The following is a 14,663-nucleotide window of genomic DNA, read 5'->3' on the forward strand; positions in this document are numbered from 1 at the left end:
GCAATTGATAGGATATGTTGATAAACAATATAAAAAGTGTGAGTCAAATTAACCTTATTTCTGGAATGACGTCATATGTCGGGGTTATGAAGCAACACAGAATGAAGCCCATTATCATTATTTAACACAGAACATTTTTATGGAGGTAACAGGGCTTTGAACAGGATGTTTTTATTATTTTTTTCAAATAGTTAGCACTAAGGTAATTGTATATTGATTGATACTATTACGCATAATGATAAATGTGAGAAAAAAACATAAAATAAAAAATATATATTATAAAAAGCTATAAAGAATAATTATGCAAAAATTGCACTTTTTTATTGCAGCATGTCAGGTGCTGATTGAATGCAATGCAGAAAATCCTTTATTTACAGAACACTTGTCATGATTTATTCTTGAGAATGAAAATCTATTTTTTCACAGACCTAAAATTAAATACCAATATGATCATTGTTCAAACAAATTCAATGCTTTTGGTCCTTTAAGGCAAAGGAACATGTAGTATTATCAAGTTGTTAATGCCTTTTATCCCTCAGGTTTATGGGCATGTAGCATGATCAAGTTGTTAATTCTTTTGACCACTAAAGGTAGACTGACATTAAGTATTATTAATCTATTAATAGTTTTGATTCCTTAAGGTACATATATAGACATGTATCATTCTCAAGTTGTTGATCAATGCTTTTGATCAAGAGGGTAAACTAGCATGTAGCATCATTAAGTTGTTGATGCTTTTGACCTAATGTTGAGGGCATCTAGCATTATTTAGCAGTTAATACTTTTGATCCATCCATGTCAAGGGATGTGAAGCATTAACAAGTTGTTTAAGTTTTTTTCTCAAAAAGGTAACTTTTGGATCAGTAAAACTTGAACTTGTTTTGAATTACCTACAGAAAATGACCTGAGAAAACACTTTCTTTTGAAAAGTTGGCAATTAACTGGGTAGACAACAAAGAAAACTTAAAACAAAGGGTGGAAAGCAATTATCTTGTCTTGTTTGTTTATAAAAACAAGTTATACACAATATTGCATCTATACGAAGCCAGTAATACAGCGCCAAGTACATGTAACACTGGGGCACACTCCAGCTGGAGTAAGACATATGAAGGTTACTATAATACACCTGTTGAAACTTTGCCAACTGTAGTATCGTACACTTTCTTCTTGACTCTAACGTCACATGTATATATACAAACTGAAATCTACGTCATATTGACAAGAATAAAAAGCTACAATGACAAACTGAAGCTGCTTGAACATTCTATCACTGTTAATGTAGGGTTTGTCTGGAGTAATTAGTGTACCACAGATATATATATTCCATATTAAACCATCATCTTCTCTTCAGAACATCCATATGTCATACCTTTGAATTTCTTACAACTAGTATTTGTAAAAGTACATAGAATATGAACAAAATGATAGATGCAGTGCTATGGAGAAAAAGAACTCTGAAAAAATTGCTTATATGAAATACAATTTAAACAAGTTTCATATGACATACCTTCCATAAATATAATTTTATACTCATGCATGCCAAATAAATTACTCAAATATTCACTTCACATTATCAAAAACATTGAAAATATATATATATCATTGTACCCTGATTTCAGCATTCCATAAGTTTATGGAAAATTTGCTCTAAAGTTGTTAAAAAAAGTTTCAGTCATGATATAGCAAATACTCTAACTTGTGAAAAAGCCAATATCATTGCAGCAATGATAATATGGACTTTTCTATTAAAGACAACAGTTACCCTTTGACCTTGGATATGATAACAGAAACTTGTTGAATTTCAAATGAAAGGGAATCAGAGTGCAGAAGGGTACAGAGTTCTAAAGCAGCTACTCTAATTCTTTTGACACTTTTCTATCAAGTTCAAGCAGGAGGACCAAATTAATTCAAATAAAAATCTAAACTTGCAAAAGTTGGTCATCAATTTCAAAATTTCTTGTATCTAAGACAACACAAGAACAAATATAATCTTAGCAGGCAAATTATCTCCATGGATGCCACTGTAACCTCACAGCATTCAAGGGGTTCTTCTGATAACTGAGGCATTTACCAAGTACATACATACATATATTAAAAAACTGTGAGAATTGATTTATAAAGAACATAAATTATAATACTGTTCAATGGCTATAGGAAGAGGTAGAAACACAAATACTAATAATATCTCCATCTATGTCGCCTCCTTCTGTTATACCTATTCTGTAAATATTGATAATAACGATAATACCAGTCTCTATATCTTACCGAGGACCACTGACTGATGCGCCATCTACGTTTAGTGCTACATTGACCTTTGTTACATAGCTGCTGGTATGGAGGCCTGACTGTCATGTTGCATTGACCATCTGACAGGACATGACCATTGGGTAGCTGACACAAAACACGACGAGTCTGAATGCCATCCTGTCCACATGATAGGGAACACTGTAAAATATATACGGCATAATGTACTTTAATGCATAACTTTTATTTATTGTTTGAAGGAGATTGACAAAATATTTATTATAAGATTTATGTGAAATGTATACACATAGAATAACCTATGATTTGTTTTGAAATCTGTACAGTTATTGTCTTTTGACTGATGGAACAACTTGAACTTATCCATTATATACAACTGTATTATGTAACAACTGATTCTTAAGTCAGGCATTAATTGGAAAATAATGACAATCTATAAAGATATAACAGATCATTAATAAACAAAAATTAACAAATGTAGCCTTGAATGTTTCTAGATTTATCATGTAATCTTTAAAAGTACAAAATGTATCCTTGGTGAGAGTTTAATGTACTTTCAATCTGTAAAATTTATATTTCATTTCACGCATAGTTGAACTAGCAAAGGTTCAATATAAGTTTGAGTACTACTTTTTTCAACAGGTGGTCCAATCTTTGTAAAATGTCATAATTTTAATTTATTGTAGTAATTAAACAAATTTTAAAGATGTTTCGGCCACTGTCCTATTAATTGTGAAAGTGTCATGTCTATCATGTTGTCAAGATAGATAATAAAGTATCTAAAGAAGGCCAGTGGTCTAAATGCCTTTAAAATATGTTTATTACATTAAATTTGGTTTCCTATTTGAATATTTAAAATAGTTCTAATTGGCAACTGCAACATATACAGAATTATTTCCCTTTGTCAAAAACTTTTTCTTTATAGAAGATGGTTGTCCTTGCAAACTTATAGAACAATATTTATAAAGGTATATAAATATTGTTCTATAACTGACAAGTTTTCTCAAGGTAAAACAACTTGAGGAATTGTTAAATCCTCTATTTAACACCTTAGTTAGTACCAAGCACACATATCATAATGTGTAAAATATTCCTAATAATTCCTCAAATAAAGCATGCTGGGCAAGATTAAGACGCCAGGTCTCCTTTTTGCTAATTTCTAATGTATTTTTATTGTATTGATCTATTGCTGCTCAATTGTTTTAATATATCAAGAAACCAATGCAATACTATTGGATAGAGCTTAAAAAACCCATAAGGAATTTAGATATGTTTGGCCATTACCTCAGTCCAAACTCCAGTATTCCATGCAGGACATGCTCCAGTGTTGCAAGCTTGTACTTCAGTTGGTCTGGTTGTCTGATCACAGCGGTCACTGAGGCCAAACTCATCTTGACAAACAACCTGTCTCCTCTGCATACCGCTTTCACAGGACGCTGAGCACTGTTATCAGAAATCAAAATCAGATAATGATAATACTTGTTTCAAAATGGATCAGACAGGCATTATAAAAATTACCATACATTATTCTTCTATAAAGTGCCTAAACTAACTAGTCTGACACAAACTTACAATGATAAGACACTGTATACCATCAATTACCGTACCATGTAAAAGTGAAAGCTTTGATGAATCGTATCACATTTACAGCAACATAAACTCTCTTTATCAATTAAATTTTAAAAAACGTTTTCTCTCTGTATCTTAATTAAATTCAATTTGAAGTAACATCCATCATCAAGTTTTATTACCACTGTAAACTGAAAAATAACACATCTTTTTACTCAGTTCATTATGTAGTTATCAATTTATTTTCAATTTCTGTGATTAAAATTGCACAGGGATTGATAATTTGTAGATATACATTATAAAGCTGCTTTTGATTTGTGATCCAGGATGAATTTAATAGCATTAATGATGCATCCTATATGTGTTACAACAGATCTGTACTGTAGGTAGAGTACTATTAACCAGAACTTCAATAGACTACAGATCTGTACCGCACATACAGTACTATTACACCTGATCATGGACCTGTTCTCCAATGAGCTCCAGATCTGCTCTGCACTATGAGTACTATTAACCAGGACTTACCCCTGACCAAGGACCTGTTCTCCAATGAGCTCCACCTCCACTGATATATCGGGTACCAGGACAGTCTGCTCGATGGCACTTCCGTACAGAATCGGGTTTTGTTTCTAGTTCACATTCAGATTCCTGACCACGCTGACGTCCAGGAAGTAAGCAGGCAACAAATCGCACTTCTTCCCCTTCTCCACAAGTTTGTGTACACTAAAATAGGTAAAATTATGGCTGTTAAGGGTGCTTCCTAATAACTAAAATTAATTTGGCTCGTTTAATTTTCATGAAATTTTAGCAGAGTATTTACTTTGACCCTTTGACAAAAATATAAAAATTTCAAAAAATTTGAACCAACTGTTTTTAAAATCAGAAAAAATTACACTGCTTATATAGCAGTATGACAAACTCTTATTTTGATCATTGAGTCTTTAGAATACAATGTCATTAAAATGTTCTGTTGGTTTTTCAGAGTTATCTCCTTGTAGTGTTAGGTACCACCTTAAGTGCATCTAGAAATATTAAGGGCATACGATACAGTAACAGGGAAGGTAATGACGTTGCTAACATAATTTGTTATTTTTCGCGACGTCAAACTGTGACCCAAATTTTATAAAACTGTAAATAGAGGATTTTTTTTAAATGTGTTATTTCTGAATAAAAAATTGCATATTTTTAAAGATATTTATAAAATACAGAAATTATCGATTATTTAACAAAAAACAATTTGTTTTTATCTTTTATAACAAAAAAATTATGTCTTTCTTTCGAAAAAGAAATTACGGCCACAAATCTGAATTTCGAGCAAATATACAAAATTTCGACCTCATTTTACTCAAAAGTAGCACATGAAGGTACATTTTTTATTACATCTTTGATTTAATCAGGTAAAAAAAAGCCTCTATGCAAATTTTCATGAACTTGTAAATACAGGATCAAAACTGTATCGTATGCCCTTAAGGACATTCATAGAATCATATTCAAAATAAATATTCAGACTCCAATAGAGTGCACCAAAACATCTATCATTCAAATCATAAAAATAGAGAAAAGTCAAATTCTTTCAAGCAAATTATAGATGTAAAAGAGGATCAGAAATCAGAAATTCATAAAAAAAAATTAACATAGGGAAAATTCCCACAAATATTAGTTTCAGAAGCCAACACAACATCAGTTAATTCATTGTACAAAAAAGGGTGTACCTGTATATGTAAGTGGTAAACATGCATCCCTGGATGTCACATAAAAGATGTCTCATGTTTCAAGCAAGTTGTAGATTTTAAAATGATCCGGAAATCAGAGACTAATCAAAACAATAACATAGGGCAAATCCCCACAAACAATTTTTTTCAGAAGCATTCTTGACATAAATTAATTTGTTTTAATTCATTGTACAAAACAGGGTGTATTGGTATATATAGGTGGTAAAAAAGCATCCCTGTGTGTCACGTAAGATGTCTTATGTTTCACTCATTTTATTTATTAATATCCTCCACAATCAATATACAGGTGTTAATAAATAAAAAAAACTGATACTGTATCTTACAATACCTTTCAGGTAAGTAAAGGGCAATGTGCTGTGTCAAAAACAATTGTTTCAAATAGCATGTAATATAGATACATGTAAATTCTGTGCAGCTGGTTTATATGTAAGATTAGTTTACCTATAACAATCATAACAATGGATCATGATAAATCAAAATTGTTCTTTTAACACATTCTCTCATCACTTATTAAAAATACTTAACTAGAATCTATAATACCAAAACCTTATTTAAAACAAAATCATCTTTATTGTATTAAGAGTTTTGAATCCTTGGTCCCAATTTTATCAAGATATGGACAAAATTTTGAAGCATCCTTGAAGTTTTCTGTTTACCATGTCTCAACTCTGCACTACTAGAAAAACCAGCATGTGTTAGTAAGTTCTTAATGTAAAAAGACCTAAGCCTTATATATTCTGGACCATTGACTAAGTACATTTCAAAATTCACAAAACAAAACCTGATATTACATATTTTGTAGAGTTCCTTTTAATAATCTTGGTTTCCCATACAATTTGTGGATAATATTACATTAAACCAATAACCAGAAGGCTTTAATTAGACTTTAAAATTTATAATAATTACAAAATAAAAGAAAGTGATAGAGCACAGTTTGTTTAACACAGTTCTAATATTATATGTAAGCATGTTATGTTTATCAATGTAAAAGCCAATATGCAAAAATCTCTCTCTCAAATCTATAACTTTATATTGTAGTAAATTATAATGTTTGAGTTTTGCTTATCTACTGCTACATACCACAGGAAAAAAGTCACAATATTTTCAATTTATTTACTTGTTGTTTGGTTGCTGTCTCATTACTGCATTTCCTTCTTCTATTTTTATAACATATATTAATATTTTAGTATATGAGAAAACATCTTACTACAGGTCAATTGACCTCTATTGACCTTTTTTTAACCTGACACTTGTTTGATTTCAGGCCTGATTTCATTTTTAGCTAATACAATCTAAACGATTAGTATTTTACAAATTTTAACCTAGGTTAGAAACTATATATATATATATATATATATATAATCATAATGATTTTTATCACTTTTTTATTCCTATGTAAAAGGTAAATCTTTTTGATTAGGATGATCTGTAAAGATTATCATAATCACCACACCCCTTTATACATGCTGCTTCATAAAGATAGCATTTTATATCTACTGAAAAATTAAAATAAATCATCCTATATCTAGGTCAGACCATGTCTACCAACAGCTGCAGCCAACTGAACTTTTCAGGTCATACACGAATTAATACTAGCTACCCATATTTCTGAAGAATATGTGCTTATCTGCAACCTTGCCCTCTTTGCACTCTCACAATTCCCTTTAAGTCAAATATGAAACAGAACCAACAGACCAAAGGATTGACTGAGCATCCCTCTTCCCCCTTTTGTGAGAAATATTTGGTAGATTATTTAGGGAATCAATGAAGCATGACTGGAGCAGGGCCCCATTATTTCTAATGGCAGTCGGTGGGCCACCTTTATAAAAAATATCCAGTCTGCCAGGTAAAACCTGTTTTGCTGCTTTTTGTCATCTCTGAAATTTTCTTAAACTCTACGCTTTATCAAATTAAAGACAGTTAAGATTTTACTGTAAAAAAACACATCTTAATTTATAAATCAAAACATTAAGCATCTCCCATTTTGAACCAATCTGTTTCTCAGACAGACAATATAGACTGTTTGATGCTGAGATTATAATCTCCTGCACCAGAAACCCTCCCACTATACAGATCTATACAGAGCATCTTTACCAATTATCTCCTTCATTATTCACAGTTTTTTTATCTACAGTCCTGTTGACACAATAGAAGTCAGATAAGGCCAATGAGATGATTACAACTTTTCAACAAGGTTGTTTTCTTTTTTATTTAATCTCAGTATGCACACTGTTTAAAGGTTTTATTATTTCGCTGTTAAACAGAAATCAATGCCCTATGTTAATCTATGGTGATGTTTCACTGCAGGTTTTGCAGATTTTTCGTAAACTGGTATCTTAAAAATGCATACTGTCTGCACTTACAGTCAAGGCTAGAAAAACAAATCCTTAAAATGTTTCAAAGTTTCTTCATTGTAATACCTAGTACAGACAACTTTATTTAATCACGTAACAAGATTATAAGATCAATAAGAATTTTTTTTTTACATAATGGTTTCACAAAAGCATCTAAGGCAGATTTGAGTAAATAGACATACCAGTACACCATATTTTATATTGCTTATACACCAGAAATACACTCTGCAATGAATCACAAAGAGTAATAAAGGCTTAATTTTGGTATTAAAGACAATGAACCACAGTATATAACTGTACTTCCAATTTTTCAGGTTTGTCTGTTAATTTCTCTATTGGGGCTGGTGCCATACAGTAATTAAGAGTATAGAAAGCCTACCTCTCCCCAATCCCCAGATCTCCACACACCACATGGTTTGTCCATACACATCTCTGTTGTAGGTGGCTCTATCAAGTGGCTACAGGATGACTTCAATCTAGACTGGCCCTGGTTGTTCTCACAGTAAACCAGTCTACTTCTTGTACCTTTGCCACAGGTAGATGAACACTAAAAGAGAATCATTTAATTTTTGGTAAATATTGGAAATATCATGGAAAAAATAAATAAGACATCAGGAAATAGACTTAACAAAAATTTGCAATCTTCATTGTAAATTAAATTGAATATCTTGGTAAATGATCTTATAAATAATAGAGTTGACATTTGGATCCCTATCAATGGAATTTGCTCATGACACTTAACCTCTGAAAACAAATGTATAGACAAAATACCACTATAAGGAGATAACTTTTTCTTGCTCAATTCGAAATGAATTTTGTTTTCTAAATTTCAATTCCTTGCTTGATTAGCACTAACAAGATATTTGAAGAAAGGTTGCATAACAACAAATGTTTTGATATAAAAGTCTTAACAACTTAAAAGAAACAAACAAGAGAAATCTGTGAAATGTAACTTGTGATTCTGAGAAAGTCCCTATACAACAGTTATGTTTCTGGTTAATGTTACACTTGAGCTAGACATAACAAACTTTCCCCATTATCTACTAATAAAACAACCACTGTCGTCATAACGAAATATCTTTCTTCTATTGCAGCAAAGTGACGCAAGTGACACAGTTATTTAGGAACAATAGAATCATCAGTTTGACAGATATGTATTGAATTTGCCAAGATATACAATGATAAAAAAAATTTCAACTTTTTCTCTGCCAATTCTGTAAATTTGTAAATTCTTCAATTTTGGCAGATACTATTGAAAAAAGCCTGGTGTTTATTATCAGGAAACTCCAGTCTGCCACACGTATGATGCACTTTAAAATATGTGTGTTAATTCAGTACAGTAATCTTACTCATGTCCTTGACCTTAGGAAATTAATAGTCTCTTATAACATCAAGGTGGTTAGACAACATTACACAAGCTGTTGTAATTTCACTTTCATAACAAAATGATAAATTTCTTAAGAGTTCTTCCTTACAGACTAAATTCAAAACATATGTCAGGAATGTTATATTATAGCTTTTATTTACTGTATAATTATGATTTGTTTTCATGTAAAGCAAAAGCAAAATAAAAAAAAAGTGGACCTTTAAGGGCTATCATTATAGACCAATATTATGATTATTTTTTTATTTTCTATATAGTAATTACAATTACTTTTTTTAAGTGGTTTAGCCTTTTGTAGATTAAAAAATAAGAAAATGTGGCATGATGAGACAACTCTCCACAAGAGACCACAGATTCAGCTATAAAAATGACAAATGTAAAACAATTTAAACGAGAAAACTAAGGATCACATTCAGTAAAGTGTTTGTAGAGCGCATTTTAATTTCTCTATTCTATCATTCTAGAAAAATCATGACATTAAAGATAACTTTCTCTAATTTAAAAAAAAAAAAAAAATATTTGACAAACGTTGAACATGATCATTCTACATTTTATCAAGATAGATTACAAAACTTAAGTTTTGAAAAGAAATTTCAAAGCATGAAAGAGTCTTTTGCTCACAATAATTAAACCACAAAATCTTGAAAAGTAATGAAACTAGTGTAAACCCTTCAGAAATCATCAATTTCAAGACAACTTAACACTGATTGAAAGATTTACAATTATTTTTACAGTCTGACATTATGTTACAAAGTCCCTTTCAAAAATTGGGTCACCTCAATCTACAAAGTTTTGATAACTGACTTCAAAAATGATTTTCTATTTGTCCAGAAATTAGTAACCACAAGTCACAGAAGAAAAGATATTTTATCACTGTGGACTACTTGAATAGAAACAATACACAAAAAACACTTTATTGCAATCTGCAACACTACTGTAGACAAATAAGCAAAGTTTTAACCATATTTGCACAATGTAAAAAATGATCCTTATTTGCATAACTTACTTCTGACCAATCAGTATGTTTCCATTGAACTGGTACTGGTACTGGTACTGCTAGTAACATAGGAGCTTGGGTTGTTGTAGTACTTGTTGCCATGGTAGTAGTTGGTGTTGTTGTTGTAGTGGGCGTGGTTGTAGTAGTAGTGGGGAGGGTTGTGGTAGTTGTTGTTGTGGTCGTGGTAGTTGGACATGCCCCAGTGTCACATGCCTTTACGCCATATGGTTTACTAGAGGGATCACAAATATCATCCTTCAGGATTTCATCTCTGACAGATCGGCAATATATATCTTGTTTTGCAATCCCTAATCCACATGTAACTGAACACTGAAAATACAGGAAACTATTTAAACAGAGGCTTACAGCTTAAAAGGACTCAAAAATATGTTTCCATTAATTATGGCATTTAGGGAATTTCTTTGTGGTATTTGACTTACCTTGCTCAGATTTTATTTGGAAAGAAATTAATGACAATGCATTATATATTAATTTTTTTTTATTTCTAAAGTTAAAATAAATATTTAGTGAATTATTCATGTACAATAATAAAGGAGTTTTTTTATAATACATGTGGTCCATTTTAAAATTGATGACAAAATAACTGACTGAATGGTCAAAGATAAACATACAACCTAGATAAACAGAAAATAATATGGATGATAAAAACATCATCAAACAGTAACTTAAAATGTCTATAAAAATCTTCTTCCAAATGAAATTGTTAAAATGTATGTTATTTATTAGATCATTTTACACTCACTTTACATAAAATGGACATAAAAATTATCCAAACAAGGGGTCAAATAAATATGTACTTATTCACAGAAAATTGTCACGTAGAATTTGAAAAGTCTAACCTCATTTATAATGTCCACAAATATGCAGTGAAAAGTAATTAATAAAATAATAAGCATACTTTTATTACTTGTAATAAATTCTTTGTACTTATTTATTATTTTGGAAACAGGCAAGCCACTGTTAAGCTCTCAAATAAAAGTGGACAATATAAAATGTAAAATAAATTTATTACTCATATTTCAATACTAAACAAAGACCAAAGGAAATTATGTGTTCCCCTTTTCAAAAATTTATAGGTGATTAACCTTACAGGAATCAAAGGTTCAATTTTTTGTGGAAAAATTATTTTGACACTGCCAGAAGCCACTAATTTTCACCCACTTATTCATCAAATTAATAAAAGGACTCATAGTGAAGTACTAAACATCTTTGAACATTTTTTGTTTTTGTCTTAGGAGGGAGTAAAAGTGTTTCTTTTTCTTTTTTGTGGTTGTAATTTATTGATCAGTACAATTGGCCCTAAGTCAAAATGTACATTGCATAGTGCACTACATTAAACTGAATCTTAATTTGGGTGTTAAATCCATGTGGGGTTGATACCAATGAAACAGCAATTAAACAACACAACACAAAAAAAAACCTGCCTCCTTGAAATTAAAACTATAGATATAAATAAGAGTTATACATCTATGGTTCAAATACTTTTTCAAAAGTTGGGTGAATTATTACAAGAAACAACTGTTAAAATGCTCTACTAATACTCTTTAAACCTTTTTCACATTGGTGACAATAATTGTACGTCTTAGTACTCATACACTTCTCAGATTTGAAACATGTCATGGTGGCAATTATTGTATGCTATTTATACACTTTTTCGATTTCAAACGTGTCATGGTAACCAATATTATACATACTTGACAAAAAAACACATTATAACAACCAAAAATAGTAATAAACATGTCCTTATTCTTTAAAATTTGCATTTGTGTTAAAGATTTTCAGTACAAAACAGTTTCTTTGTTTCATAGATAATTAATTAAAAATGTCTAGTCAATAAATGTATCACTATAGCGTTATAAACAAAAGTATTCACCTTTCATGTCTTTGATCCAATAGGTGGAGTAAGAATCTGTTAAGAAAGGCTTTATACCTAACACTTTAAACTAATTTTATTGTCACTTTTAAGCTATTATATTGCCATAAAACACTGGTATTATTGCACAACTATATGTCAAAAAAGGTCATTTGGGTTGTCTGTTTGAAAGATAGTACAAAGCTTCAAAAACAAAGAAATCTGAGTGATTAAAAGAAGCACAAGGACTGTATAAATCATGGGGCTTATGATGATAGATTAGTGTATGATGTACACAGTAAAGGCATATTAGTCAACCATCATTACAAAGGCCATCTATTTTAAAGGAAGTACAATTGAATGTTTGCTCATTTTTGTATTTTAATAGTTCACTAAGTAACTGATTGTTAGTCATATCATTAGCATAATTAGAAACAAAGACAGATTTCATTCATATTTTCATAAAAATTTGCTGCTGTGCATTTTAGAATGGTGATAAATATCTTAAAAAGACGATGATTACTCCTAAAACAACTAAACTCAGAAGATATTGGGATTAGACAGTGGCGGATCCAGAAATCCAGTGGGGGCCCACTGACTGACACAAGAGGGGGCCCGCTCCAGTCACGCTTCAGTGATCTCCTATATAAGCAACCAAAATTTATCCCAAAAAGGGGGGGCCCGGGGCCCCTGCCCCCCCTAAATCCGCCTCTGTTAGAGGTTTCCATAACTACCACAACATACCCTATATCTCATACAACTGGGATATATCAAAACAATAAAATTGGCTAATTTGAAAAGTTTTTGTTGAAACCCAGCAATAAAAAAGATGACTTTTTTATTAATACTTCTCATTGATGACAATAATTATGTGTTAAGAGGTATTTTCATACAAAAAACTTTTATCCTTTTTAAAGTTTATTTTCTATCATTTTTTTTTTTAAAGTTAAAAAAAACCTTAAAAATGTTTAAGAAATCAAGATTTGGATAGAAAAAAAGGATGCTTAGTAGTTAAGCATGACAAAAATGCCATACATCAAGTTTATAGCTGGTACAAGTGTAGGAGTAAAAAGATTACATAACTTTATGTATCGTATAACACCTGTATGCATCATAGTTTGTACACTATCATCACACATTATGGAGGCAAATTTTCACTGGATAATTTAATTTTGTAATTAAAGTTGATTCTATTTCTAGTCAGACAGTTTAATGTTCTCGTTTAAGTGAAAGTATGTCTTGTTGTTCATTCAACTTTATTTTCAAGTACTGTAAAGTCAAAATACTTTGAAAATTTGTGTCTTGGTGTTTTTGAAATTGAGAAAGTCATAATGCAAATTGTTAAATGAGAATACCTTAAGCCCCAAGGTTTTACATGCATTTCTGCATGGATAACAAGTGTCTAATCGGTATTGCAGAAGGAGTTATTCAGGGATTGATTTTTTACTGTTATAGAAGGGTGATTTTGAAATTTAGTTACGTATAATTTCAAGGCTATCAAATATAAGACTGTTATTCAAAATTCAAGATTTTAAGTGCAAAACTAATGAAGTTTTGCTAATACATGTATAAAGTTTAGACTCTATAACAGTACTATTGAAACTTGCAGAGTACTGGTGATCCGTTTTTACTATTTATTTTGAAGCAATAGCACCTCTACATAAATAAAGCATTATTTCTTGCAGATATGAATAAAAGGGGGGAATGTAGTATATACTTACTTGTCCCCATGGTCCTGTCTTCCAAACTGGACAGGGATTCAGGTTACAGGGTTCACTTGTAGATGGCATACGTCTATGATTACAGAATCCATCTTCAATCTTCTTCTCCCTCTGGTAACAATGAACATCTCTATGTCTTGTTCCTGACCCACAAGTTGATGAACACTATAACAACAACCAAACAATATCAAAAGATAGGAATCACATTGTTAAAACATAGCTAATGTGATTTATTGTTCATCTTCAGAACCTAATAAAAATTCAAGATTTGAAAAAGCTGAAGATGAAGACCATAACATTTTGCCATCTCCATTTCTTTTCTGGTTAATTTTTGTTTAAGGGTTGCTGCCTCATCACGTATATATTTCACCTCTTTAAATACAGAATTGAATATAAACCTCTTTCTTGCTTTCTATACAAAGCCATATTCTAATTCCAATAAAGCATGGTGTACATGTGCTTGCCATCACAATGGAATTTTTGCCATTCCAATCTGTGCAATGTGTCTTATTGGTCCACTACAAACAAAATATTTTCGGAATTTTCCTTTTGAAGTCAAATTAATTCTTTCATGAACTGTTTTTTTTAAGGATATTAACATAAGAAAATCTCAAATAATATATATGTTCCGGACCATATGTGCATTTGGACCATACGTGTATGGTCATGACCATATGGGTATATACTCATATGGTTGGGGTTATTAACACTCTGTTACAGTTTACTTTTAATATTTCTAAACTCTTCATATGGTAAGACCTTTCATTAAA

At 30.9% G+C, this 14,663-nt stretch overlaps 1 protein-coding gene across 3 annotated transcripts in view; it reads right to left on the reverse strand.

Moving 5' to 3' along the window:
- The window catches only part of LOC134685383 (A disintegrin and metalloproteinase with thrombospondin motifs 9-like), a 108,766-nt gene that overhangs the window by 17,494 nt on the left and 76,609 nt on the right, over positions 1 to 14,663 (reverse strand). For all 3 annotated transcript variants that reach the window (XM_063545099.1, XM_063545109.1, XM_063545116.1), the window contains 6 exons: positions 13,894 to 14,058; positions 10,309 to 10,629; positions 8,298 to 8,465; positions 4,357 to 4,554; positions 3,547 to 3,705; positions 2,266 to 2,445 (listed from right to left, as the gene is read on the reverse strand). In XM_063545099.1, coding sequence (XP_063401169.1) covers positions 2,266 to 2,445; positions 3,547 to 3,705; positions 4,357 to 4,554; positions 8,298 to 8,465; positions 10,309 to 10,629; positions 13,894 to 14,058 — 1,191 coding nt within the window. The remainder of the gene's footprint in view (positions 1 to 2,265; positions 2,446 to 3,546; positions 3,706 to 4,356; positions 4,555 to 8,297; positions 8,466 to 10,308; positions 10,630 to 13,893; positions 14,059 to 14,663) is intronic.

Source organism: Mytilus trossulus, chromosome 1 (genome assembly GCF_036588685.1).
Source record: "Mytilus trossulus isolate FHL-02 chromosome 1, PNRI_Mtr1.1.1.hap1, whole genome shotgun sequence".
Lineage (NCBI taxonomy): Eukaryota > Metazoa > Mollusca > Bivalvia > Mytilida > Mytilidae > Mytilus > Mytilus trossulus.